The sequence below is a fragment of the Cervus canadensis genome, chromosome 32, assembly GCF_019320065.1.
Source record: "Cervus canadensis isolate Bull #8, Minnesota chromosome 32, ASM1932006v1, whole genome shotgun sequence".
In the NCBI taxonomy this organism is placed as follows: Eukaryota; Metazoa; Chordata; class Mammalia; order Artiodactyla; family Cervidae; genus Cervus; species Cervus canadensis.
Window position 1 is genome coordinate 10,545,709 of NC_057417.1, and position 26,011 is coordinate 10,571,719.

At 48.3% G+C, this 26,011-nt stretch overlaps 1 protein-coding gene across 1 annotated transcript in view; it reads right to left on the reverse strand.

The window, feature by feature from the left end:
• Positions 1 to 1,486: 1,486 nt before the first annotated feature.
• The window catches only part of ABCC6 (ATP binding cassette subfamily C member 6), a 64,554-nt gene continuing 40,029 nt past the window's right edge, over positions 1,487 to 26,011 (reverse strand). The window contains exons 20-31 of the mRNA XM_043456430.1: positions 25,013 to 25,088; positions 22,495 to 22,615; positions 20,809 to 21,016; positions 14,509 to 14,819; positions 12,228 to 12,427; positions 10,194 to 10,320; positions 8,689 to 8,790; positions 7,301 to 7,447; positions 5,203 to 5,361; positions 4,959 to 5,125; positions 2,451 to 2,645; positions 1,487 to 2,142 (exon numbers count right to left, since the gene is read on the reverse strand). Coding sequence (XP_043312365.1) covers positions 2,034 to 2,142; positions 2,451 to 2,645; positions 4,959 to 5,125; positions 5,203 to 5,361; positions 7,301 to 7,447; positions 8,689 to 8,790; positions 10,194 to 10,320; positions 12,228 to 12,427; positions 14,509 to 14,819; positions 20,809 to 21,016; positions 22,495 to 22,615; positions 25,013 to 25,088 — 1,922 coding nt within the window. The 3' untranslated portion in view covers positions 1,487 to 2,033. The remainder of the gene's footprint in view (positions 2,143 to 2,450; positions 2,646 to 4,958; positions 5,126 to 5,202; positions 5,362 to 7,300; positions 7,448 to 8,688; positions 8,791 to 10,193; positions 10,321 to 12,227; positions 12,428 to 14,508; positions 14,820 to 20,808; positions 21,017 to 22,494; positions 22,616 to 25,012; positions 25,089 to 26,011) is intronic.

A 26,011-nucleotide genomic window follows, 5' to 3' on the forward strand; every position in this document is an offset into this window, starting at 1 on the left:
ATACACAGTGAGTACAAGTAAAACTGGGCATCTGAACAGGATCTGTGGGTTGTACCAATGTCAATTTCCTGGTTGTGATATTAATCTATTGTCTTTTAAGACATTACTCTTGGCTTCATAGGTGAATTCTATCTTAACATACCATACCTATCCTCAAGCCCTTCCAAAAAACTGAAGAGGAGGGAACACTCTCAAAGACATTCTTTGAAGCCACCATCACACTGATACCAAAATCAAAGACACCACCAAAAAAGAAAATTATGGGCCAATATCTCTGATGAGTATAGATGCAAAAATTCTCAACAAAATAAAAGTAAACTGAATCCAACAACACATAAAAAGATCATATACCACAGCCAAGTGGGATTTATCCTAAGTTCACAAGGATGGTTCAACATACGTAACCAATGTGATACACCATGTAAACAAAAGATAAAAACCACATAATCACCTCAATAGATGCAGAAAAAGCATCTGACAAAATGCCATTCATGAGAAAAACTCAGCAAAGTGGGTACTGAGGGAACATATCTCAAGATAATAAAAGTCATTTATGACAAACCCACAGCTGGCAGAATACTTTGAAAGATTTTCTGCTAAAGTCCAGAATAAGATAAGGATGCCCACTCTTACCTCTTCTGTTCAAGATAGTACTGGGAGTCCTATTCACAGCAATCAGACAAGAAAAAGAAATGAGTCCAAATTGGAAGAGGTAAAATTGCCATTATATGCAGATGATATGCTACTGTATATAGAAAACCCTAAAGACTCCACACAAAACCTAGAACTGATAAATTCAGCAAGATAGCGGGATATAAGATTAACATATAGAAATCTGTTGCATTTCTTTACACCAACAATGAAATGTCAGAAAGGGAATGTAAAAGAAAAATTTGAAAATTGCAACCCCCAAAATAAAATACTTAGGTGTAGACCTCACCAAGGAGGTAAAAGACATATTGCTGAGAACTCCTAAGATATTAATAAAGGGAATTTGTGGTGCTGGAGAAGACTCTTGGAAGTCCCTTGGACTGCAAGGAGATCAAACCAGTCAATCCTAATTGGAAATCAACTCTGAATATTAATTGGGAGGACTGATGCTGAAGCTCCAACACTTTGGCCACCTGATTCGAAGAGCCAACTCTTTAGAAAAGACCCTGATGTTGGGAAAGATTGAAGGCAAAAGGAGAAGGTGGCAGCAGGAGATGAGATGGTTAGAAAGTATCACTGACTCAATGGACATGAATTTGAGCAAACTCTGGGACATAGTGAAGGACAGAGAAGCCTGCCGTACTGCTTGGGGTTGCAGAGAGTCTGATACGGCTGAGTAAGTGACTAACAACAAAGATGGTTCAAAGATATAGATACTCCATGCTCTTGAACTGGAAGAATTGTTAAAATAGTCATATTTTATGACTATTTTATGATGTATATATAGCACAGGGAAACTATATTTAATATCCTATAATCATAATGGAAAAGAATATTTAAAAATAATATATATCTATAATCACTTTGCTATACAGTAGTAATTATCACAACATTGTCAATCAGCTATACTTAAAATGGAAAGATGTTACTATTAGTGGGGAAGGGGTATACAGGAGCTCTCTGGACTTTTTTTTTAACTGCTTGTCAATCTGTAATCATCTCAAAATAGAAGGGGTACTCTGTAAAAGGTACACACACAATTGCTCTAGTCCCAGGGATTCTGATTTCATTGGTCTGTGGTGGAGCCTGGGCACAGACAGGTTTTCGGGTCCCGGGTTGAGTCCAGGGGGCAGCCAGGGCAGAGAGCTGCTGTTGACTTTGGTTCTGGGATAGAAGAGGTTGGATAGGCCCTGATCAGGCTGACCTATGGGGTGGCTGTGTCCTCCTGGCTCTGGGATGATATGGCACTTTCTCCTCCCAGAGAGTAGAAAGGCGTCTAGACTCAATTCCACGGGGCCACTGATGACCCCAGGTCAGCACGTCTCCAGGGCTTGGCAGAATCTCCAGGTAGGTGGGGCCAGAGGAGGATGGAGGGGCCACGCTCAGACCAGGCCTGACTCCTGCGCCAGCCTGTAAAACAGGCCCTTCTGGGCCAGCAGCTGGGCCGGGCTGCCACTCTCTGCCACCTGCCCCTCGTCCATGACCAGAACCCTGCAGGGGAGAGAGAGACAGGCAGCTCCTTAGACTCCAGCCCACGGACTCAGTTGCTCTGAAGGCCCAGCATGTCACCTCCGAGAGAGTGTGGCCTTCCATGCAGCTTCTTGACCCTGATGACCCAGTTGGAAGCATCTGCTGGACATGTGTCCTCGGGCTCATCCTTCCCTTGTGGGCATCAGTCTTGCCGTCTGTACAATGGGCACTTGATAATGTATTCCAGAGCCCTTCCGGCTCCAAACCCTGATGCCGTCCTCTGCTTGCAGGAGTGCCAGCTACATGGAGTGGGGTGGTGCAGGGCTTACCTGGCACAGTCCAGCACGGAGCGCAGGCGGTGGGCAATGAGCAGTACTGTGCACTGCGCAAACCAGCTCCCCAGGGCGGCCTGCATCTGGCGCTCTGTCCCTGGGTCCACAGCAGCCGTGGCCTCGTCCAGAATGAGGATCTGGGTTTTCCGGAGAAGGGCACGTGCCAAACACAGGAGCTGCTTCTGGCCCACACTGGGAAGGAGTGGGACAGTCAGGCCAGATGTCTGCATGTCGGGACTGACCCACAGGGCGTGCCCACAAATGTCCCCACTCCCTACGGCAGCCACAGGAGCGAGGGAGGCGTGTCCCTACTTGTGGGTCCCCTGTCTATAGGAATCCTCATCCTGCCATTTTTGAGCAGAGCGACATTAGGCAAGTCATACAAAGCCTCTGTGCCTCAGTCTCCCCATCTGTGGGATGGCTATTTCTATCTCTATTCTATGGTCTTCACTGTGTGCTGGTGGATACTGACTCATGGAGACCACAAAGGTGGGTGTTATGTTACAGAATCCTTCCTCACTAGGTTGTAAGGACAAGCTAAGTCATGTAAAAGCCGTGATCATCACAGAGTAAGTCCTCCTTTTACCCCAATTACAGATGAGGAAGTTGAGGGTCAAGGACACCCAGTCACTTAGCTCCCAGAGCCTGGAGGCTGAAGGGTGTTTGGGGGCTGTTTCCTGCCATGTTCAGCTTCTGCTCCAAGTAAACCCTTTAGGGAACCTGGACTGACTGTGGCCTGGTGGGTATCAGGTGCCTGGACCTTGCTCCAGATTCACCACTTACGAGCCAGGCAAGTTGGTCAGTCTGAAGCCCCAGATTCCACCTCTGTGAAATGGGATTAGTGAGACCGTAGCTTTGAGTATTAAAAATGAATAGTGAAATGAATATTTCTTATACACCAGGCACTGTGTCAACAACTTTACATGTATTGTTCAATCCTTTCATGGGTAGGCAGGTTCTAATTTTTATTCCCATTTTGCAGATAAGGAAACTGAAACACAGGGGATTAAGTAATTTGCCCAAGGTCCTCCACTTATGTCTATGCTCTTGTGACCACCAAGCTCGTCTGTCCCTCCTCCTACCATTACCACCCATGGGCCCTTACCCTAACACCTTCTGGGTCAGGCGGGTTGAAGAATCCAGAATGTCTTGATTTTTAAAAAGGCACACACATGTACATCTATGTTATTGACAGTCACCACAATGTAGAAACAACCCAAGCATCCATCAATGGATAAATTGATAAGAAAAATGTGATCTATCCATACAACAGAATATGATTCAGCCTTAAAAAAAAGGAGGAAACCTGGCACTTGTTACATCATGGATGAACCTGGAGGACATTATGCTATGTGTGATAAGCTAGTCACAGGAAGACAAGTTCTAGAATATTCTACTTGCTAGGTAGGGATACAGGGCCCCAGGTAGGGATACAGGGCCCCAAATGGTGGTCCAAAAAGACAACAGGAGAACATATACTTCTTTCCCTGCCTGGATCTGCCAAGTTCATGCTTCATTTACATTTGCACAACATCCTCCTCTCATCTCCTGCTCTGATTGGTCTCGGCTTATGCTTCATTTGCATAAGAAATTGGAGCCCAGAGGAAGACACAACCCCTCCCCTGATTGGTTTTGGGCTCGACTCATTTGCATGGGGTGCAACCAATCAAGCCCCAGGAACCACCAAAGAGGAAGTAACGAAAGAGAAAAAGGAAAACTGAGCCAAGACCATTCCTGTGGGGGTTGGTCTGCTCTCATGCCTCGAGAGAGTACTGCTTGCTTAATAAATCCTGCCTACTTGAGCTGTTCTAGTCTGTCATTTCAGTTCTTTGCTATGACAAGACAAGAACCGAGGGAGAAGAACTGACCCAATATACTTAAATGAAGTACCGAGAATTGTCAAACCCAGTGAAACAAAATTAAAGGGGGCTGGAGGGAGGGAAGAATAGAGAATTGCTGTTTAATGGCTAGAATTTCCATTTCACAAAATGAAAAAGTTCTGGAGACACAATGATGTAAATGTACTTAATACTATAGAACTGAACACTAAAACGTGGTTAAGATGGTAAATTTTATGTTATGTGTATTTTACTACAATTTCTTAAAGCTTTTAAAGGCATGCATCATATGTTACTTAACAACCAGTGAGCATGGGGTTAGCGTCCAGTATCAAACACAGTATTTTTGTAGCAAAATAAATGCTGAGTGAGAAAAATAAAGACATAAGCTGCCTCATGTCAGCAGAGGTTGGCTTTTGTCACCAAAGAAATTTAGAAACAAATTTAGGAAAAAGAAACTTGATACTCAGAGACTGTGTTGGAGTAGGAATTGCTTATGAGGGATGGGATTTGTCCTGTGGTTACAAACAGAACAGGGCTGATGATCCTATATGATAATCCTATGGAGGGGACTTCCAGGGCACATCACCCTGGCGGGGGGACACTGGCCACACCTGGCTCTCCCCCAGCACCTCACAGAGCTTTCGGCTGGCTGGGGCGGCCGTACCTCAGGTTGTTGCCTTGGTCGGCACATTCATAGTGCAGCTGGCCGGGCAGGCTGGCCACCGCGGCTCTGAGCTGCACCATCTCCAAGACCTCCCAGACGGCTTCATCCGTGTGCTCGTGGAGCATGTCGAGGTTCATTCGCAGAGAGCCAGGGAACAAGATGGGGTCCTGGCCAGGAGGGACGGCGGGTCAGAGCTGGGCCCAGCCACCCCTCCCGTCTCTGCCCGCCCCTCCCCAGGCCTCACCTGGGGGATGACGGTGATCCTGGACCGCAGCGTGTGCAGCCCCACTTGGGCGATGGGGACCCCGTCGATCCAGATCCCGCCCTCTGCCGCCTCCACGAGCCGCAGCAGGCCCCCGGCCAGGGAGGACTTTCCAGCCCCTGTCCTGCCAACGATGCCCACCTGCCAGGGGATGGGATGGCGTGGCCTGTTCCAACCAGGCCTGGCCAGAAGGCAGGCCACAGAGGGTTCCTGGGCATGCCTCTGCTAGATGTTTACCCTGCCCCCAAGATCCATCCATCATTCTTTGTGCATCCATCCTTCTATCTGCCCATTCGTCCTTCCATCTGCTCACCTGTCCATATACCCATTCATCAATCCATCCAACCATCTGTGCATTATTCTCTATCTTTCCCTCATCCTGATATATCTCTCCCATCTTTTCATTCATTTCCCCACCCTTCCTTCTGCTCCTTCCTCCTTCCATCCTTTCCTATCCTTTCATCCACACCACTCCATCATTTTCATCTTCCCTTCCATCCCATCTATTTCTGTCCCATCCTTCTATTAGTCCCCCTTCCTCCTATCCCTCCCTCCCTCACCCTTCCTTCCAACCACACTCTGATCCGTTCATCTGTCCATCCTTCCTTCCACGCACCATCCTTCAATGCATACGCCTTCCTTCTGCCTCTCCTTTCACTCCATCCTATCCATCCATTCATCCTTCCATCCATGCCTCTTCCTTCCTTCCATCCAGCCCCCAACCCCAGCCATCCATCCTTCATCTTTCCATCTGCCAGCCCATCTTTTAATCCATCCCCCATCCTTCCTTGACATTTCGTGGGGGATCAACACTGTTTAATAAATGAATGAAGCATCTGTGTCACCCTGTATGACAGGCACTCTTTAAGGCACCAGGAATATAGAAATTAAGGAGTCCCCACTCCAAAGGGCTCACCATCTGGTCTTGAAAATAGTGCCCTTGAGTAAACTTAATTTGAACACAGTGTGATGAACAAGCCCTCTCTATAATCAAGCTCTGGCCCTGCAGCAATGGAGGTAAGCCCGGAGCTGCTCTTCGTGTTGCCTGGGATGGAGGTTGATCAGAGAAGGCTTCACGGAGGAGGGGATTCTTGAGTGGAATCTTGAAGGATAAGCAGGAGTTCAGGGAGGGCGAAGATTCCAGCTGCATGATACCAAGTACTAACTAGGCTGTAACCTGTCCGAGGGCACCACCATGTACGCATCTGTCCTAGAGGCCGCTGCTCCACAAATGTTGCCTAATCCCTTGTAGGACAATGAGTGAAGTGGGTAGTTGGGTAGGGTCTTGAATGCCAAGCTCAGGACTTTGGGTTTCACTGGAAGGACACGAGGAGGGAGGAAGGTCTGGAGCAGGGAAATGATGTGCTCAAATCAAGATCACAGGAAAACAGGTTGGAGGTTGTGAAACAGGAGGTTGCCGGGGGGGGGCAGTCAGGGGGAGGGCAGAGAGGAATGCCACTGTGTGGGGAGGGTAGAGCAGGATTCAGGGGTTCAGTGATGCAGCCTGACTAGGCATCTGTAAATGGAATGATGCTAGGCTTGATGTTGGAGTAAAAATGCAAATAATCATAAATAAAAAAGAGTTGGTGAACACTTTTATAGCACTTGTTTTGTGGCAGGTAGGCACTGTTCCATTCAGTTTCTATGTATTTAACCCAGTTAAATTTCTCAACAGCTCTATGAGTTGACATTATTATTCCCATTATTACAGATGAGAAAACTGAGGCCAAAGCATGCAGTGACTTGCCCAAGGTCAGCCGTAGCAAAGCCAGAAACTGAGCCCATGCAAACTGGATAATGTGTGGGACATTCAGCATAGCACCCAGCACATAGTAGGTGTTCAACTAATGACAGAGGAAAAAGAAAGAAGTTGGGGAGAGGCTTCCTTATCTGAGACATCAAGAAGGTGAGTGGTTTCACCAAGATGGAAGCTGTTCTGGGGAAGATGGTTAGTTCCATTGAGGGAGTGGTGGGTCTGGAGACTGGGGACCTAAGGTGGGGAGGGGAGGAGGGAGCTGGTGCTCAGGGGTGAGGCCCAGCCTGGCCACCACGAGGAGGAAGTGGTAGGTGAGCCACTGACCTTCTCTCCTGCATGGATCTTGAAGGACACGCCCCGCACGGCCAGCGGGAGCTCGGGTCGGTATCTCAGCCCAAAATCCCGGAACTCAATCTGCCCCCTACGAGGCCAGGGGGGCTGGGCTGCACAGGTAAGCGGCTTCCAGGGAGCCTGAGGCAGGAGGGGACACTGGGTCAGGGGAGCCTTTCTCCAGGCTTCTCATGAAATGGCCTACCTCTCTGATCCTCAATTTCCTCTTCTGTAAAATGGGCATGCAGGTGAAGTCAGTTTAGTCACATCTGACTCTTTGCGGCCCCATAGACAACAGCCCTCCAGGCTCCTGTGTCCGTGGGATTCTCCAGGCAAGAATACAAGAGTGGGCTGCCATGCCCTCCTTCAGGGGAGCTTCCCGACCCAGGGATCGAACCCAGGTCAATCACGTCTCCTGCAGTGCCAGGGGATTCTTTACCCAGCAGTGCCACCTGGGAAGCCCCATAAAATGGGCATATTTATTGCTATTCTATAGGGTTCTTACGGGTCATGGAATATAGCACGGCTAAAAACAAATAATATTGACCACTGGGAAAATTATAATGGTGTTGGCTACTCTTTATTATTATTAGCCAGTATTAACTGTCAAATAATATTCTTTCACTAATAGAGGTAGATACCCTCCTTTTTTCTTAATGAAAAGGGCAACTCTGTGCAGTGTAGAGACCGGTATTGCCATACACTATTCCCGTGACCTTGAACAGGTCACTCCACTCTCTTGAGCCTTGACTTTCCCATCTGTGAAATGGGGCTAACTAGAGCAGTGGACATGTGTTGAGTATTTATGGTGTGTAGACCCGGTATGAAGTCCTTTATTGTGGGATGATCTCCTAGTACACCCAGAACTATTAGGCTGCTGCTGTTTCTCTTCTGTTCCTACAATGCTGCTGCTACAATGCTGAAACATAATGATGTTTCAGTAAAACCAACCCCATGGACTGTAGCCTGCCAGGCTCCTCTGTCCATGGACTTCTCCAGCAAGAATACTGGAGTGGGTTGCCATTTCCTTCTCCAGGGCATCTTCCCAATCCAGGGATCAAACCCAGGTCTCCCGCACACTGCAGGCAGATTCTTTACCATCTGAACCACCAGGGACGCCTCCGACCATCATGTTACTATCATGCTATTACTCACAGTCCGCTGTCATTCAGGGTGCCCTGCTGTGCCAAAGCTAAGAAGCGGAGGAACCAGGATTTGACCTCGTTCTGGACCCTACCCTCTTAACTACGACAGCCACCTTGGCTGTGAGTCCGGTCTACCGCGGTGGGGGCTCTGAAGCCGGCGGCAGATCTGGGTCCGCCATCCTCTGCTGTGAAACCCGGATGGGACCTGCCACCCCCGCCCCGCCTCCCGCCTGTCACCTCCTTGGGCGTCTGGGCGTAGTCCTTCAACCGCTCCACCGACACAATGCTGCTCTCCAGGTCTGTCCAGCTGCGAACGGCCCACTGCAGCGTCTGGGTCACCTGGTACGAGAAGACCCCTCAGGGCAGCTTCAGCAAGACCACCCCGAGGTGAGGCAGGGGCTGGGAGGTGGGATCCGGGGCAGACAAGGGGGCAGAGTTTGACTGCAGCCACAAGGACCCCTCTTTCCCTTTAGTCAAACTGGGGTATATGGACTGGAAACAAGCCTTCAGACATCAGCTTGCCCAATCCTTCTTGAAGCAGTAGGGAGCCAGGACCAGAGATGGTGCATAGCCCTCCCAAGGACACCCAGCAGGACCCAGGCCCGCTGACTTCCATTCAGAGAGGGCTCCCTCCACTGATTTCCCATCACACTGGGAACCACACTGAGCTCCTTACCAGGGCCCACTCGCCCTGTCTGCTCCAGCCCTGCCCCCAGCCCTCCCCAACCTCATTTCCCCCTAATCTTTGCCTCAAACACTCTCTCCAGCCACATTGCCTTTTGTGCTGTTCTTCTAACACCAGTCACACCTCTCCCCCATCCCAGGGCCTTTCCTCCTGCTGACTCCACACCAGGACCACTCTCCACTTCCCTTCCCCATCATCCCACTTGAGAGCCATAGATCTCAGGCCCCCTCCTCAGAGACGCCTCTGGACCATGCGATAGAAAAGCACCCTCCCATCAGTCAGTCTTACTTGCTGCAGCCTTAAGCTTAGTTTCCTCAACTATAAAATGAGGACAATAACAGTACCCCTGATGGGGCTGTGGGCAGGACTGAATGAGCTAGTGTTTATAAAGCCCTTAGAACAATGTCTCACTCATAGTGACTGCTACTTGCGTATGCAACTGAACATGTGTGTATGTGTGTGTGTGTGTATATATATATATATATATATTTTTTTTTTTTTTTTTTCCTCTTAGAAGTGAAAACAGTGAAAGTCTCGGTCATGTCTGACTCTGCGACTCACAGACTGGAGCCCGCCAGGCTCCTCTGTCCGTGGGGTTCTCCAGGCAAGAATACTGGACTGGGTTGCCATTCCCTTCTCCAGGGGATCTTCCTGACCCAGGGATCAAACCCAGGTCTCCTGCACTGCAGGCAGATTCTTTATTGTCTGAGCCACCAGGGAAGCCATCCTTTACAGATGTCATAACCTGACACTAGATATTGTTATTAAGAGTTAACAAAACGTTAACAGCACACTGGATATGGACTCTATATACGTTATCTCAATCAACCTTTGCAACATCTGGAAGGAAGGGGTTACTGCCCATTTTTCGGAGGAGCACGCTGAGGCTCCGAGAGGGAAGAAGAGTCTTGCCCGAGGTCCAGCCTCGGCTCTTGCAGAGCCGTGTTTTCCTCACTGGCTGGTAGGCTGGACTCGGGTCCTTGAAGGTCCCCCTGGCAGGGGTCTGTGCCCATTCTGCCCACAGCCTGGAGCCGAGGTTGGGGGGTGTCGGAAGTACCTGGAGGGCGGCAGAGACAGAGAAGCCCACGAGGCCGGGGCTGAGGTGGGCCTTGCTCAGCACTGCGCACAGGGCGGCCACGAACACCAGCCCGTTCCCCACCAGCTCCAGGTTGGCAGCGAGCCACCTGCGAAGGGACAGGTAAGACTAGGGTCAGTGGGGGCCTTCTGTGGGACCTGCTTCCCTGGGCACAAGGGCTGTGCCAGCGCAAGTGGCCACAGGGTCCCGGCTACGATCTCCTCCACACCCAAGCTCGGAGGGTTGGGGAGGCCCAGGCTGCCCTGTCTCGCCTGCGCCCAGCTCAGGACCCAGCACACAGTAGGTGCTCAAGTAAGCTCTGCTTTCTGTCCCTGGGCTGTGGCGAGCCACATCCCCTGTGTTCCCCCTGCCTGAACCCCACCTCCATCTTCACCTGACCAACATCCCACCCTCACACAAGTGAGCTCAGATATCACCTCCTTGGAGAGCCCTTTAGACCACTCCTTCCTTCCATCACTCTTGAAAACTAAACTAATCTGTCCTTGACTGTTGGCCTCCATCAGCAGATTGTGAGCTCCATGAGGGCAGCAACTTCATCTCGTTCATGGCTCTGTCCCCACCGAGAACCCAGCACAGGATCTGGCACATAGTAGGTGCTCAACAAATATATATCAAGTGGCTGAAGAAATACACACCCCTTTTATTGCATTCCTGCTCTACCATTCATTCATTTATTCATCTGTTCAGCAGATGTGTATTAAGCACCTACTGTGTGTCACATGCAGGAGATGCTGGGGACGAGATAAAAAACCCTGTCTTCAGGGAGCTCTGGGTTTCACTGCACATAACACCTAGTCCTCCTAACACCACGATAGGGAGACTCTTGTCCCCAATGGACAGATGAGGACACGTGGGCTCAGAGGGTCCAAGTCCACACACATAATAAACACAGCAATTTGAAGCCACATCTGCCTGATTGAGACTCTGCCACTTCCTAGATGGCTGACCTTAGGGGAGTCCCTTCACTTCTTTCCTCCCTGGCTTACCCATCTGTGGGATGAAATAACATCTGGCTTATTACAATTGAGAGGGTTAAATGAGATACACCCTGCCATATATGGTGCAGAAATCATTGACCTTTAGACAAAGAAGGTGCTTCCTAAATGTTTGTAAGGTTCCTCCTCCTTAGGCTAGGACCCCAGGAAAGGGCCATGGCAGGTCCCCCAGAAGGCAGATGGAGTTGAGACACTACCCACAGCAATAGAGCTTCACAGCCAGGCCCAGCTGGCTGGGGACCTGGGCAGGAAATAGGAAGGAACTGACATTTAATGAATTCACATCTGCTATGTGCTTGCCCTTCTCCACACTCTGGCATCACACTGCCCGGATTCAAATCCTGATTCCACCATATATTTGCTGTGTGGCCCTGGGCAAGTTCTGAAATCTCTCTGTGCCTAAGATTCATCCTCTGTAAAATAGTCTCTGCCTGGTCGTGTTGCTAAAAGGATTAAATCAATTAACCCACAAAGGATGCTCAGGACTGTGCTGAGCATGTGGTGAGCACATTACGAGTATTAGCTATGAGTATATGTGTTTAATCTCAACAGCCGCTCCATGAGTGCAAACCCACTTTGAGGAATGAGGCTCAGAGAGGTTATGTGACTTGCCCAAGATCACCCAGCTAGCAAGTTGGAGAGCTGGGATCTGCACCCGTGTCTGTCTGTGCTCAAAGCTGGTGTTCTTCTTGCTTAGTACTGAAAGGAGGCTGAGGATGTTTATGTAGCTCCTTTGTCGTCAAGGCAACAGAGGGTTCTTCCCTTTTTCTGACATCTGTACCTCCTGCCCACCTGCTGTCGGGGATCCCCCAGGCCAATCTGCATCTGCTCATGGTGTGAGCCATGTGCATCCCTGGGATCTAGGCTCTGTTTGCGCTCGACTCATTGTGTGACCCTGGGCAGGCCACTTGACCTCTCTGGCCACACAGTATGACATTAGGGCTCATTCATTCTCAGGGGACACAGGCGGATGAGAGGGTATTCTCTGACCCCTGCCTACCTGTCAGCCACCAGCCGCGGGAAACTGACTCTCTGGCTTTCATCCACGTGGGCGTCACTCTGAGCCACGAAGGGGCCCTGGACCCGGAAGGCCCTGACCACTGGCCCGCCCTGGAATGTCTCGGCCACGTGAGAACACACACACGAGTATCTGGCTGACTCCAGGCGTCTGAGCTGGCACGAGCTGGCCACGTACAGGCTCTGAAGCGGGACGGCAGAGAAGTCACAAACACAGAGAGAGAGAGAGAGTCTGAGAAGCAGAGGGAGTTGTTACCAGCTTGCTGTGTGACCTTGGGTCAGCTGCTTCTCCTCTCTGGGCTCCAATGTCCTTGCAGCACCAGAGTTCCATGGGTCGTTTTAAAAATCACCCGGGAAGCTTCAAAAACTCCCGGTGCCTCACCCCAGAACTATTAAGTCAGAATTTCTGGCATCATCGCCATGGCTTTGGAATTTTTCAAAAGCCTTCAAGTGAGTCTAAGCACAGCCAGGGTGGAGAAACCACTAATCTGTTGTATATGTCTTATTCTCAGCTCCAGGGCCAACTGCTTCACTTAGGGCCAGTCATTGTGGGAACAAAGCCACAGCAGGCAAGGAAGGCAGCTGGACAAGTCAAATGCATTCACTTAACTCGAGGATTACATGTCGGGTGCTGGGAACACAGTGATGCACAAACAATGTATGTTGTTATCTGCTTTGACATTGGAACCGTTACATAGCTGGCAGGTGGGGAGGAACTTTTGTTGATCACCGGGCTGCATGCCAGGCTCTTTCCAAATACAGCTGACTCTGGAACAACATGGGTCTGAACTGCATGAGTTCACTTATTTGTGGATTTTTAGTAAATCTCAATAGTCAATACTACAGTATGACATGATCCACTGTTGGCTGAATCTGTGGATATGAAGGAACTGTGTATACAGAGGACCAGCTGTCACTTAGAAGCACATTTTTCAATAGCAAGGAGGGTTGGTGCCTCTAATCTCTTTGTTCAAGGGTGAACTGCAGTATTCAGTCATGGTGAAGTGGGCACTTGGAGGTGGACATTGTTGTGAATATAGAAGCAGTAAGCATCATTCACAGCATATACATAAGAACACCAGGGACTCAGAGGGATGAAGAAGCTGGTCTGAGCCTCTATAGCACACAAGTGCCAGGACCTGGATTCAAATCCATCTCTGCCCAACTCCAAAGCTTCAGACAGAGAAAGCAGTTCCTCCCCCAGCTCAAGAGGAGACTTGGGATAGTTGTAGAGGGACGTGATACCATGGATATTATCTGGCTACCATGTTGCTTTTTTCTACTTCTGATTTTTGTCTGGCTACCAAGTTTTTTTCTACTTCTGATTTCCTTGAGGGGCTGGGGGGTTAGCTGTCAATAATGAGATCTGATCAAGGAGGCAGTCATATGATACAGCCCTGCTGGGCAGAGTAAACTATTCCTTTGGTCACAGTGATGAGTTCAGGGTAAACACCCCCATGAAGGGCCAATCTGAATCTTCCCTGGAACTGATGTATGATTACTGAGCTGGAGAAAGGTTGCTTGTGCTGGGGTTGCTGAGGTGGGAGGCTGTAAGTACAGGGTTGCCACCGGGCCATCAGACCTGCCCCCTGGGGAAGGCGTGTGTGCAAAATTAGGCCAAGGAGAGCTGAATAAGTGATTCTTAAATATTAGCATGGATTGGAATTAGCTGGAACATTCATTAAAATCCAGAGTTCCGGGCCCTACGTCCATAGTATCTGAGTCAGGGGGTCTTGGATGGGCCTGAGAAGGTGCATTTCTAACTAGTTCCCAGGTGAAACTGATGCTGCTGTTCTGATACCACACTTCGAGATCCGCTAAGGGGTGATGTGGAGTGACAGCACTCTGGGAACAACTGATCCCCTACACCCTGGGAGCATGTCACTGAAATCGGTTCTTGTGTTTAAGCTAACTTGAGGTGGTCTCTTGGTTTTAGCCACTGAAAGAGTCTAGCCTGATACAACAGTCTTCAAGAGCTTGCAGTGCCTTCTTGGTTTCCAGATCACTGGAGAAGAGGAAGTCGATTTTAGCAGCAGCAGGATAAACTGTTAGATATTAATAACGTTGATGTGAACATTTGAGAGACAGAGATGAGAATAAGTGTTAGAAACAGACTGTGGTGTCTCTGCCTCTGAGAATTCTCCTAGGGGTGGCCCCTAGATGTCTGGCTGCGTGGAACCTCTTACACTGAGTCCTGTCTAGAGACAGGGGACTGGTGGAGGTGACCTTGGATGACCCAAGGAGCCTCCTTGAGCTCTCCTTACCTGAAACCCAGCATAGAGGAGGAGCAGTGGCAGGATGGCCACGACAGCCAAAGGGGTGGTCACTGTAACCACCAGCCCAACTTCCAGGAGTCCAAAAGCATACATCAGTAGAGACCGGAGTTTGTCTGGGATGTCCACATCTACTATGTCCGTCTCCTTGGAGAAGCGGTTGAGCAGGTTCCCGATGGGTGTCCGCTCAAAGAAGCCAATAGGAGACCGGGCCACATCCCACAGCAGCCCCTGGAAGAGCAGGCTCGATGCCCGGATCCCACCGAGGAGCACTGTGGCCATGGAGGCAAACAGCCCGATTGCTGGGGACAGAGACATCAGGGCATCAGAGCTGGAGACCCCCATCACCCCATGGTGGCTATCCTATGGTTTGACCACCCTGATTATCCCTTGATGGAACCACCACGTGCAGGGTTGAATAGTGTCTCCCCTCCAAATTCATGTCTACCAGGAATCTCAGAAAGTGACCTTATTTGGAAATAGAGTCTTTGAAGATATTATGAGTAAATGAGCTTGAGGTGAAATCATCCTGGATTTAGGGCAGGGTCTAAATCCAATGACTGGTGTCACTGGAAAAGAAGAGAAGGTCCCATGAACATGGAGGCAGTGATGCACCACAAGCCCAGGTATGCCAAGGATGGCCGGCGACCAGCAGACACTAGGAGAAGGGCATGGGACAGTTTCTCCTTCAGAGCCTCCAAGAGGGACCAATGTTTGCTGACACCTTGACTTTGGACTTCTGGCTTCAGAATGGTGAGAGAATAAAGTTTCTGTTGTTCTAAGGGACCGAGCTCGCGGTGATGAGTTTTATGGCAGCCCTGCTGTTCCTGTTGCCTAGTTGCTTAGTCATGTCTGACTCTTTAGCGACCTCGTGGACTGTAGCCTGCCAGGCTCCTCCATCCATGGGATTCTCCAGGCAAGAATACTGGAGTGGGTTGCCCTTTCCTCCTCCAGGGGATTTTCCTGACCCAGGGATTGAACCCATGTCTCCTGCATTGGCAGGTGGATTCTTTACCACTAGTGCCACCTTGGCAAGCCCATGGCAGCCTTAGGAAACCAATATATCTGCTTCCTCCCAGAGCCCGTGTGTGTGCTTGCAATGGAGCTAACTTCACTCTCTGTTTCTAGAGTGCAGAGAATTTCACCCCTGGACAGTCCAAACTTCTGCAGTTCAGGGGTGAACACATGACCCAAGTCAGGCCAATGAGGGTGAGACCTGGGACTTTTGGGAAGAGGTGCTCACTTTTTTGAGGTGGCGAGACTGGAGCTGTGAGATACCATCTTACCACCAAGGGGGGTAGCCTGCCTGCACAGGAAGCTATCATAGAGGAAGAAAATGAAGCTAATCTTCCAGCATTTGTTGGACCCCTGGATCCACAGCCATACCTGAAGCTAGTTACCTATGGATTCCAGACGCATAAGCCAATACGTTCTCTTGCTGTTTAAACTAGGTTGAGACATATAGTTTTATATAGTTTGTACATTATACCTATATAGTTTGTAGCTACATTAATTTCAAATAGAGCAGACGTTAGAGTAAGGAAAGTTACCAGGGATAAAGAGGGCATTATATAATGACAAATGTGTCAATTCTCAAGAAGACAGAACAATCCTTAATGTGTACTGCCTAACAATAGGGCATCAAAATATGTGAGGCAAAAACTTGTAGAACTGCAAGGAGAAATAGATGCATCCATTATTACAGTTGGAGACCTCAACTCCTCTCTATAAGAAAAGGACAGACGCAGTGGGCAGAAAATCAGTAAGGACAGAGATGAACTCGACAATACCATCAGTCAACTGGATACAATGAACATCAACAGATCACTTCATCCAGTGGCAGCAGAACACAAATCCCTAAGTTCATATGAAACATTCACTAAGATAGACCACATTCTGGGCCACAGAATACACCTTAACAAATTTAAAAGAGGAGAAACTTTACAATGTCTGTTCTCAGACGGCAGTGGAATTACACAGAAACAACAAATACTTAGAAAATCTCCCAATGCTTGAAGATTAAACAACACATTTCTAAGTAACACATGGGTCAAAGAAGAAACCTCATGAGAAGTTTTAAAATATTTTAAACTAAATGAAAATAAAAACACGACTTATCAAATTTGGAGGGTGTAGTGAAAACAGTACTTAAAATAAATGTATATCACTGAATGGGGCTTCCCAGGTGGTGCAAGTGCTAAAGAACCCACCTGTCAATGCAGAAGACATAAGAGAGGCAGGTTTGATCCCTGGATGAGAAGATCCCTTGGAGGAGGGCATGGCTACCATTCCAGTATTCTGGCCTGGAGAATCCCATGGGCAGAGGAGCCTGGTGGGCTACAGTCCATGGGGTGGCAAAGAGTCAGACTGAAGCAACTTAGAGACTGATAGTACTGAATAAGTATATATTAGAAAAAAAGGAAGATCTAAAATTCATCATCTGAGCTTTCACCTTAGGAAACTAGACAAAGAGAAAACTGAATCCAAATTGAGCAGAAGTAAGTAAACAATAAAAGCACAGTAGAAATCGATGAAACAGAAAACAGGAAATCATAAAGAAAATCAATGAAAACAAAGCCAAGTTCTTTGAAAAGATAAAAAAATAAAAAAAGATAAAAGGATAAGCTTATAGCTAGACTAAGAAAAAAGAGGAGACAAATTACTAATATCTGAACTTTTTTTTTTTTTTTTTATTAGTTGGAAGCTAATTACTTCACAACATTTCAGTGGGTTTTGTCATACATTGATATGAATCAGCCATAGAGTTACACGTATTCCCCATCCCGATCTGAACTTTTAAATAAAAGGACATCGTTACAGATCCCATGGATATTAAAAGTATAATAAATGAATACTATGAACAACTCTATGCCTATAAATTTGACAACCTTGGAGAAATGGACCAATTCCTTGATAGATACAATCTACCTAGACTTATGCAAGAAGAAATAATCCAAGTAGCCCTATTCAGAAATTATTAGAGAAACTGAATTGATAATAGCTTTCCAAAACAGAAAGTGCCAGGCTCAGGTGAGTTCCTGGTTGAGTTCTAACAAATATTTAAGGAGAAATTATATTAATCTCTACAATCTTTTTCAGATTCTCTATAATTTCTTTCAGAGGATTGAAGCAGTGGGAATACTTCCTAACTTATTCTATGAGGTCAACATTCCCTGAAGCCAAAATCAGAGAATCATTACAAGAAAGCTGCATAGACCAACACCTCTAAAGAACGAACATGTAAAAATCCTCAATAAAATAAATTAAATCCAACAAGATATGAAGTGAATTATACATCATGACCAAGTGGAATTTATCCCAGATGTACAGAGCTGCTTCAACATTTGAAAAATCAATTAATGTAATCTCCTACAGAACAGACTAAAGAAGAAAAATCACATGATCATATCAATAGATGCAGAAAAAGATTATAAAATCCAGCACTTGTTCATAACAAAACAAACAAAAACAACCCCCCAAACAACAAAAACCTCTCTCAGTAACATATGGCTACATTAAACTACAAAGCTTTTGCACAGTGAAGTAAATTATCAACAAAATGAAAAATTAACCTACTGAATGGGAGAAGATATTTGCAAATGATGTTTCTGATAAGGAGTTCATATCCGAAATATAGTAAGAACTCATACAACTCAATGTCAAAAAACCAAACAACCCAATTAAAAAATGCACAGAGAATCTGAATGGACATTTTTTCAAAGACTACATACAGATGGTCAGCGGGTGCTTGAAAAGATGCTCACCATCACCAGTCATCAGGGAAATGTAAATCAAACTACAATGAGATATCATCTCACACCTGTCAGAATGGCTATTCTCAAAAAGACAACAAAACAAGTGTTGGTGAGGATGTGGAGAAAAGAGAACCCTTGTGCACCACTGAGGGGAATGTAAACTGGTGTGGCCACTATGGAAAACTGTATGGGGACTCCTCAAAAAATTAAAAATAGGACTTCCATAAAATCCAGCAAGTCCACTTCTAGATATTTATTCCCCCAAAATGAAAACACTAATACTGCAATAATCATAGTTGGAGACCTCAGCTCCTCTCTATGCACCACTATGCTCATTGCAGTATTATTTACAAAAGCCAAGATATGGAAGAAACATAAGTGCCCACTGATAGATGAATGGATATACAAGATGTAGTATATATACAATAGAATATTACTCAGCCAAAAAGAAAACTCTTGCCATTTGGGACAACATGGATGGACCTAGAAGGTATTATGCTAAATGAAATGACAAAGACAAATACTGTGTAATTTCACTTATATGTGGAATCTAAAGAACAAAACAAATAAACAAACATAAGTAAACAGAGTCACACATACAGAGAGAAAAACAGGAGGTTGCTATAAGGGGAGGGGAGGGGAGGGAGGAAAGAAATAGGTCAGAGAGGTTAAAAGGGACAAATTTGCCTTTACAATATAAATGGCTCAAGAGGTATGAAATATATAGTGTGAGGTAATAGTGTCAATAATTATATAATATCTTTTTATAGTGACAGATCATAACTAAGACTTCTCATGGTCATCATTTTGAAATGCCGACAAATATCAAATTACTATGTTATGTAACAGGAAACTGGCATGAGACCAATAGTCAACAAGTACCGTAAGGGAAAGTTGAAAAGTTGGAAGAGGAACTAACACAGTGTTGTATTATACTTCAAAAACAAATTCATCAGACTTCTGGTCACCAGAGGTGAGGTATGTGGGGAGGGAGAACTGGATAAATGTGGTCAAAAGGTGCAAGCTTCTAGCTATTAGGTAAGTAAATACCAGGGATGTAATGTACAACATGAATATAATTAATGCTGAAAGTGAGAGTGTTAGTCAATCATGTCCAACTCTTTGTAACCCCGTGGACTGCAGCCTGCCAGGCTCCTCTGTCCATGGAATTCTCCAGGCAAGCATACTGGAGCGGGTTGCCATTCCCTTCTCCAGGGGATCTTCCCGACCCAGGGATCAAACCTGCATTGCAGGCATATTCTTCACCGTCTGAGCCACTTGGAAGCCCTAATTAACACTGATGTATGTTATATATGAAAGCTAAGAGAGTAGATCCCAAGAGTTCTCACCACTAGGAAACATTTTTTTTAATATTTGTTTAATTTTGTATCTATATGAGATGACAGATGTTCACTAAACTTATTGTGGTAATCAGTTCATGATGTAAGTCAAATCACAGTCCTGCGTGTCAACTACATCAATAAATGCAGAATAAAAATACGGTATAGAACTCAGGGGAAAAAAAAAAGACTGTGTGGTATTGGTGAAAGCACAATCAGATCAATGAAACAGGATGAACAGGTAGAACACAGATAATTTTAGGGCAGTTGAAACTATTCCGTATGACGCTCTGATGGTGGAGATATGTCATCATACATTTGTCCAAGCCTATGGGATGTACAACACTCAGAGTGAACCCTGATGAAAACTGTGGACTCCGGGGGACTTCCCTCCTGGTCCAATCGCTAAGACTCCGCACTCCCAAGGCAGGTGGCCCAGGTTGGATCCCTGGTCTGGGAACTAGATCCCACATGCCACAACTAAAGATCCTGCATGCTGAAATGAAGATCAAAGATCCCATGTGCCTCAACTGAGGCAAAGCACAGCCCCCGCCACCTCCCTACCCCGGCCCCATACAAAAAAGAAGACGACGACTGTTTAAAAATAACAATTGTGGACTTCAGGTAACTAGGATATAGGTTCATTGTTTGTGACACAGTCACCACTGGGGGGGATGTTGATAATGACCTAGGCTATATACATGCGGAGGTGGGGGTATAATTCTTTATCTTCTGCTCAATTTTCCTGTGAACCCAAAAAATAAAGCTATTTAAAAAAGAGAGAGAGAAGTTGGGGGCAATGATGGTGGGGAAGTGGTCCAGGACCCGCATCCTCTGGGGCTTGGGAGGGGGGCAGCGGCAGCCACGTGGGGCTGCTGGAAGCCACCAGCAGCCAGACTTTGGAGTGGTCCTCTGCTTGGTGGAGGGGCAGAGTCCAGCTGACCTGCTGCCCCACCTAAGTGCTCAGCTGCCCCCAAACCTGGGGGCCAACATTCTGCCTTTACCGATGAGGCTGGGAGAGACTCTGAGGGTTCTGTCAAAATAGGGTCTTCCCCAGCCCCAGCTTAAGGATGCAGGTCTGTGTTTGCACCCAGGACGGTTGCCTAGATGTTCAGGAAACAGAGGGTGAGCCCAGGTGTGTAGGTGAGGCAGCCCCGAGGAACTCTTGGGTGCCGCTGGAGGGTGGAGAGGGATACCTTGGAGACAGCCCAGGAGCCCGAAGACCCAGCCCCGCAGGGCCGCGTGAGTCTGCCGCCCGTCCACGGTGGGGTCGTCTGCCCACAGGCTCAGCCAGTAGCCACGGCAGAAGGAGGCCACTTGCTGGCAGAGGAAGAGGAAAAGGGCGTAGAGGCAGAGCGGGGTGCCCACTGCCCGTAGGTAGGTCAGGTACATGGCAGCCTTCACCTGTAGCACACATAGGAGAGATGGGGGCAGAGCGATGCCCCAGGGGAGACAGGAAAGGCCAGGCGGGGCTCCCAAAACATGCCAACAGGCAGACGGAACCACCGTGCAGTACCTCCCACCTGGAGCATCACCTCCCCCCAGGCCCGCCCAGTCTCAGGTCCCCCTTCCTCTATGGCTCCCAGATGGCCAGTGGGAGCCTTAACGGGGACAGGCGGTGGCACTTTCCAGGTTGGGAGTGGTTATTTGAACACCTACTATGGACAGGCATGTGTCTCCATCCTCATCATATTTCCCACCTGACTGAGACACAGAGTGGTTAAGTCATTTATTTAAGGTCTAGTTCCTACAAATATGAAATTCTGCATGCAGCTGCACCCAGAATAATCGTGTTCAAACATCCACCTGACCCCACATTGCTGTTGCTGACCTATCCTTGACTTTCTCTTTCTCTTGGAAGAAATTCTGAACCTCGGTACACCCTCTGACCTCACCCGCCCGCTATGCACTATCTGCTGGTCTCATGGGATCCTTCTCTCTGGCTCCTTCTCACTTCAAGGCCTTGACCCCTGCTGTTCCCTCTGCCCGCAACGCTCTTCCCTGCTCTTTCCATGGCTGCTTCCTTCACCTGCTTCAGGGATGTCAAATGTCACTCCTCAGAGCATCCTATCCAAGCAGGCCCCCGACTCTTGGTTGGTCCCTATCTCATCACTTTCTTTATTTTCTTTACAGCATCTATCATTGCCTGATATCACCTTTCTTATTAGCCTAATTGTTTCCTAACCCCACCACCACTGGCCTGCAATCTCCACCAAGGCAGAAAAGTCATCTGGCACACAGTGGGGGTTCTGAAAATGTTTGCTGGGTGATGAGTAGGTGGATGATTGAGTGGACAAAGGGGTGAGTAAACAGGTAGATGGGTGGGTGGATGAGTAAAAGAGTGGGTCTGTAAGAGGCTGGGGGGATAGAAGGATGGCAGGATGGATGGATGGGTGGATGACTGGGTGAGTGAAGAGTTGGATGGTTGGGTGAGATGGATAGAAGCCAGAGTAGATGTGTGGGTGAGTGGGTGGAAAGGAAAATGGATGGATGAATGAATAAATAGGTAGGGAGTGGATGGATAGACAAAGCAGCATAGGAAAGAAGAAATACTATAAACTTCAGATTCAGACTATCCTAAGTCTGAGCCCCGAGTGGTCACTTGCTAGCTGTGAGAACACAGACAAATCTCTAAACTCCTTAAGGACTCAGTTTCTTCATCCCTAAAATGGAGCTATCATCATCTGAGTTTATGGTGGTTGTGAGCATTAAGAAGTATGAAGTGTCTGGAATCTTACTTGGCACATAGTAGGTGTTCAGTGAAGGTGAGTTGTCCCCCCCCAACCTCTTCCCACACCCAGTGCTGCGTATGTGGGGAGGTCCCGAGCCCTGGGGGGCAGCAGTAGCAGTGGATGTGGGGTTGGGAAGCAGCAGATGGTTACCCTGCCATATTGCGTGCGGTCCTCTCCTTTCGGCCATCCTGGCCTCTCAGGATCATCCAGGGGAAGCCCTGTCTGGGCCTCTGAAGCAGCGCTGTCCTTCTCAGGGACTAACTTCATGAACCTGTCATTTAGAGCAAATGAGGACAAATCCGTGCCTCTCTTCATGGGGCGTATGGTAGCCACTGAGTCACTCGCTCACTCATTCATTCATTCAACTAACGCTGTGAGCACCAATTAGGTGCCACGTTCCTGTTCTCCTTCTGCAGTGCCAGCTAGATGCCACCTGTCACCCCAGAGTCGACCAAGCCTGTTCTTCCAATGCCATCTCACTGAGGGAGATCCTTGGTTTTCATTTTGGTCTAAGCATTGCTGCAATCATTTTGCACCTGCTGTTTACTCTCAGATTTGTCAGTCCAGGTTTTCAGCAAGTCTGCTGAACACTTCTGGATTGTTCCTATTAACTGTGGCTGAGTAGGCTGATGACCTTAAATATGAATTGCCACTTACTGTGAAATCATGGGCAGTTGACTAATCCCTCCGTGCCTCAGTTTCCTCAGTTGTCAAATGGGGATAATCTATGTCTACCTATCTATCAATCATCTATCAACCAATCATCTACCCATCAGTCTATTTATTCATCTATCAATTTATCTCTCTTTGTGATATTGTGATTTATGTTAAGAAATATATATATTTGGTCTTTGGCCCCATCCCTGGCACACAGCTCCTAAATACCTTGTAAATTCCTAAGTGAGAAGAGCCTTGAGAACATCTCTGTTCTACTGAGATGACTCTGGGTGGGTTCCTGGATGGGGGCTGCTCACCAGAAAAGCTAAGCCATGATAGAAGCTTGGGATTTTCAGCCCCACCCCAATTCTCCAGGGAGGGAAGAGGGGCAGGAAATGGACTTAATGATGAATCATGCCCACATCGGGAAGCCTCCATAAAATTCCAATTTTACATGGGATTTGGGGAGCTTCCAGATTAGTGCACACACCCAGAGGCTGATACACGAGGCTCCACGCAGACAGAAGCTCCTGCATGCGGGACCCTCCCAGACCTCGCCATGTGTGTCTCTTTACCTGGCTGTTCTGTCTCCTTGATCACATCCTTCAATAAACTGAATGCTGTGGGCTATTTGAGCAAATTAATCAAACTCAAGGAGGGCGTGATGCAAACCCCCAATTCATCCCCAAGTAGGACAGAAGTTGTGCAAACCCTGGGGACCTACTACTTGTGACTGGCATCTGAAGTGGGGGGAGCAGGCTTGAGGGATGGAGCCCTTCACTTGTGGGATCTGACATTCTCTCCAGGTGGTCAGCGTCAGAACTGAGTTCGTTTGTAGGACATCCTGTTGGTGTTCGAGAATCGCTTGCTGTGAAGGTCTGCGGGGGGTAGGGGAGCACCCGTCTGGTGTTAGAAGTGAATGATGTAGTTGTGTGAGAGCTTCCCTGGTGGCACAGTGGTAAAGAACCTGCCTGCAAATGCAGGAGACACGGGTTTGAACCCCGGGTTGGGAAGACCTCCTGGAGAAGGAAATGGCAACCCACTTCAGTATGCTTGCCTGGATAATCCCATGGACAGAGGAGCCTGGCGGGCTATAGTCCATGGGGTCACAAAAGAGTTGGACACAACTTAGCAACAAAAAGAACAACAACAATGGAGAGAAAGGGGGATGATTAGCAAGTTTTTCCAATACAATATTCATCTACCTACATCTATGTATCTGTTTCTCTGTCTTATTATCTGTCTACCTACCTACCTACCTACCTCTCTACCTATTATCTATCTACCTAGCATCCATCTACACATCTATCTATCTGCTCTTACTTAGAATACCGTACATTGTGGGCCTGCCCAGGGAATGGCCAGGAGTGCTCTGGCTGTGATGGGAGGAACCGGTCCCAGCCTCAGGGACTGAGGTCCCTCCACTTCCCCCTGTGGTCCCCCAACAATTGGCGCCCAGTGGTCTATTGTTCTGTTTTGCAAGGTCACTTCCCATAAGAATGGAGCGCACAGGTGGCCCATCCCCTTGCTGCAGATGGCACCTCAGTGAGTCCATCAGTGAGTGGCTAGAGGGAGCTGGAGAAAGGGGGACACCAGGCCTCCCCCTGGTGACCCCGCCAGCACCAAGTGACGCTGATGTCCCTCAAAGCATGAGCCACGGGGCCTGGCACGGACACTAACAAGCCTGGCCTGACTCCTTCTTTGCACTGGCCCTACCCCACTGCAGCCACGAGACAGCTCTGACAAACTCCACGGCCTTCATCACACCTGAGGGCAGATTGGTCATTCTGTGAAAGGGACACGTGGGCACTTAGTCATTTTGGCTAACTGACCGGCCGGTGGTCTCTGGTGAGTCACCCTGCACTGGGCCCCGTGGTGGGTCTTCAGCAGGTGTTCAATCCAGAATGGTTGGGGCCGCCCCACCCTCCTGAAATGAAGGCGGTCACACAGCGCCTCAGCTTCAGCCTCAGCTTTCGGGCCCTCCCAGTGCTCAGAACCACAGCGAACTCACCTCTCTGATCCGCCCTCAGGCCTCCCACCTGCGGCAGAGCCTCTGGGGTCCTTGGCACCGGCCGGGGGTTCTGCTTCTGCAAGGTCAAGGGAGCCGCGTCACTCGATGGAGCTCGGTACCTCGGGGTCCGGATGCTGGCTCTGACACCCACTGGCTGTGTGGCCTTCACTAGCTGAGCATCTGCGTCCTCTCACCTGGCTCCTTCTCTCTCACTCCGTCCTCCCTGGGTTCTTCCCGGAACCTCATTCATTCACTCACTTATTCACTTGGCAAAAATAACCAAGCATCTGCTGTGAACTTGGGGCTGGGAAACAGCAATAATCACTGCACCAAGTCCAACCACTTGAGTCCCCCCAATGCCCTTGCACAAGCAGTTCACTTGTTTCTGGAATGTTCTTTTCCAGGTAGCTCTCACCCAACCTCAGATGTCCTCTCCCGAAGGAAGGACCCTCCTGCCCACCATCCCCTAGGCTGGGAGGGTCCCATCTTCAAGGTCCAGGTGGGTGACACAGTGAATCAACACCTAGGGACTTTACCAGGGCGAGCCACTGCTTAGCAGAGGAGGCGGAGCCTGGGATGGGGGAAAACGGGCTGTGAGCCCCGACTCTGTCTTGGAGGGGCAGCAAACAGCAAACAGATGGAGGGTCAAACCCTGGTACTGCCACTTACGAATCAGGTCAACTTGGACCAGTCCTTGAACTTCCAGGCTTCGGTTCTCATCTAAAAAATGGAGGCTTCCCCGTGTCATACATCAAACTCCCACTGGCTATTTTACAAGTGGTCATGTACATGTTTCAAGCTGATGCTCTGTGACAACCTGGAGGGATGGAGTGGGGAGGGAGGTGGGCAGGGAGTGGGGGCTTCAGGAGGGAGGGAGGGGACACAGGTATGCCGATGGCTGATTCATGTGGCTGTATGGCCAAGGTCATCACAATACTGTAACTATCCTCCAGTTAAATAAATAAATTTTTTTTAATGAAGGTAAGTACAGTCAATCCT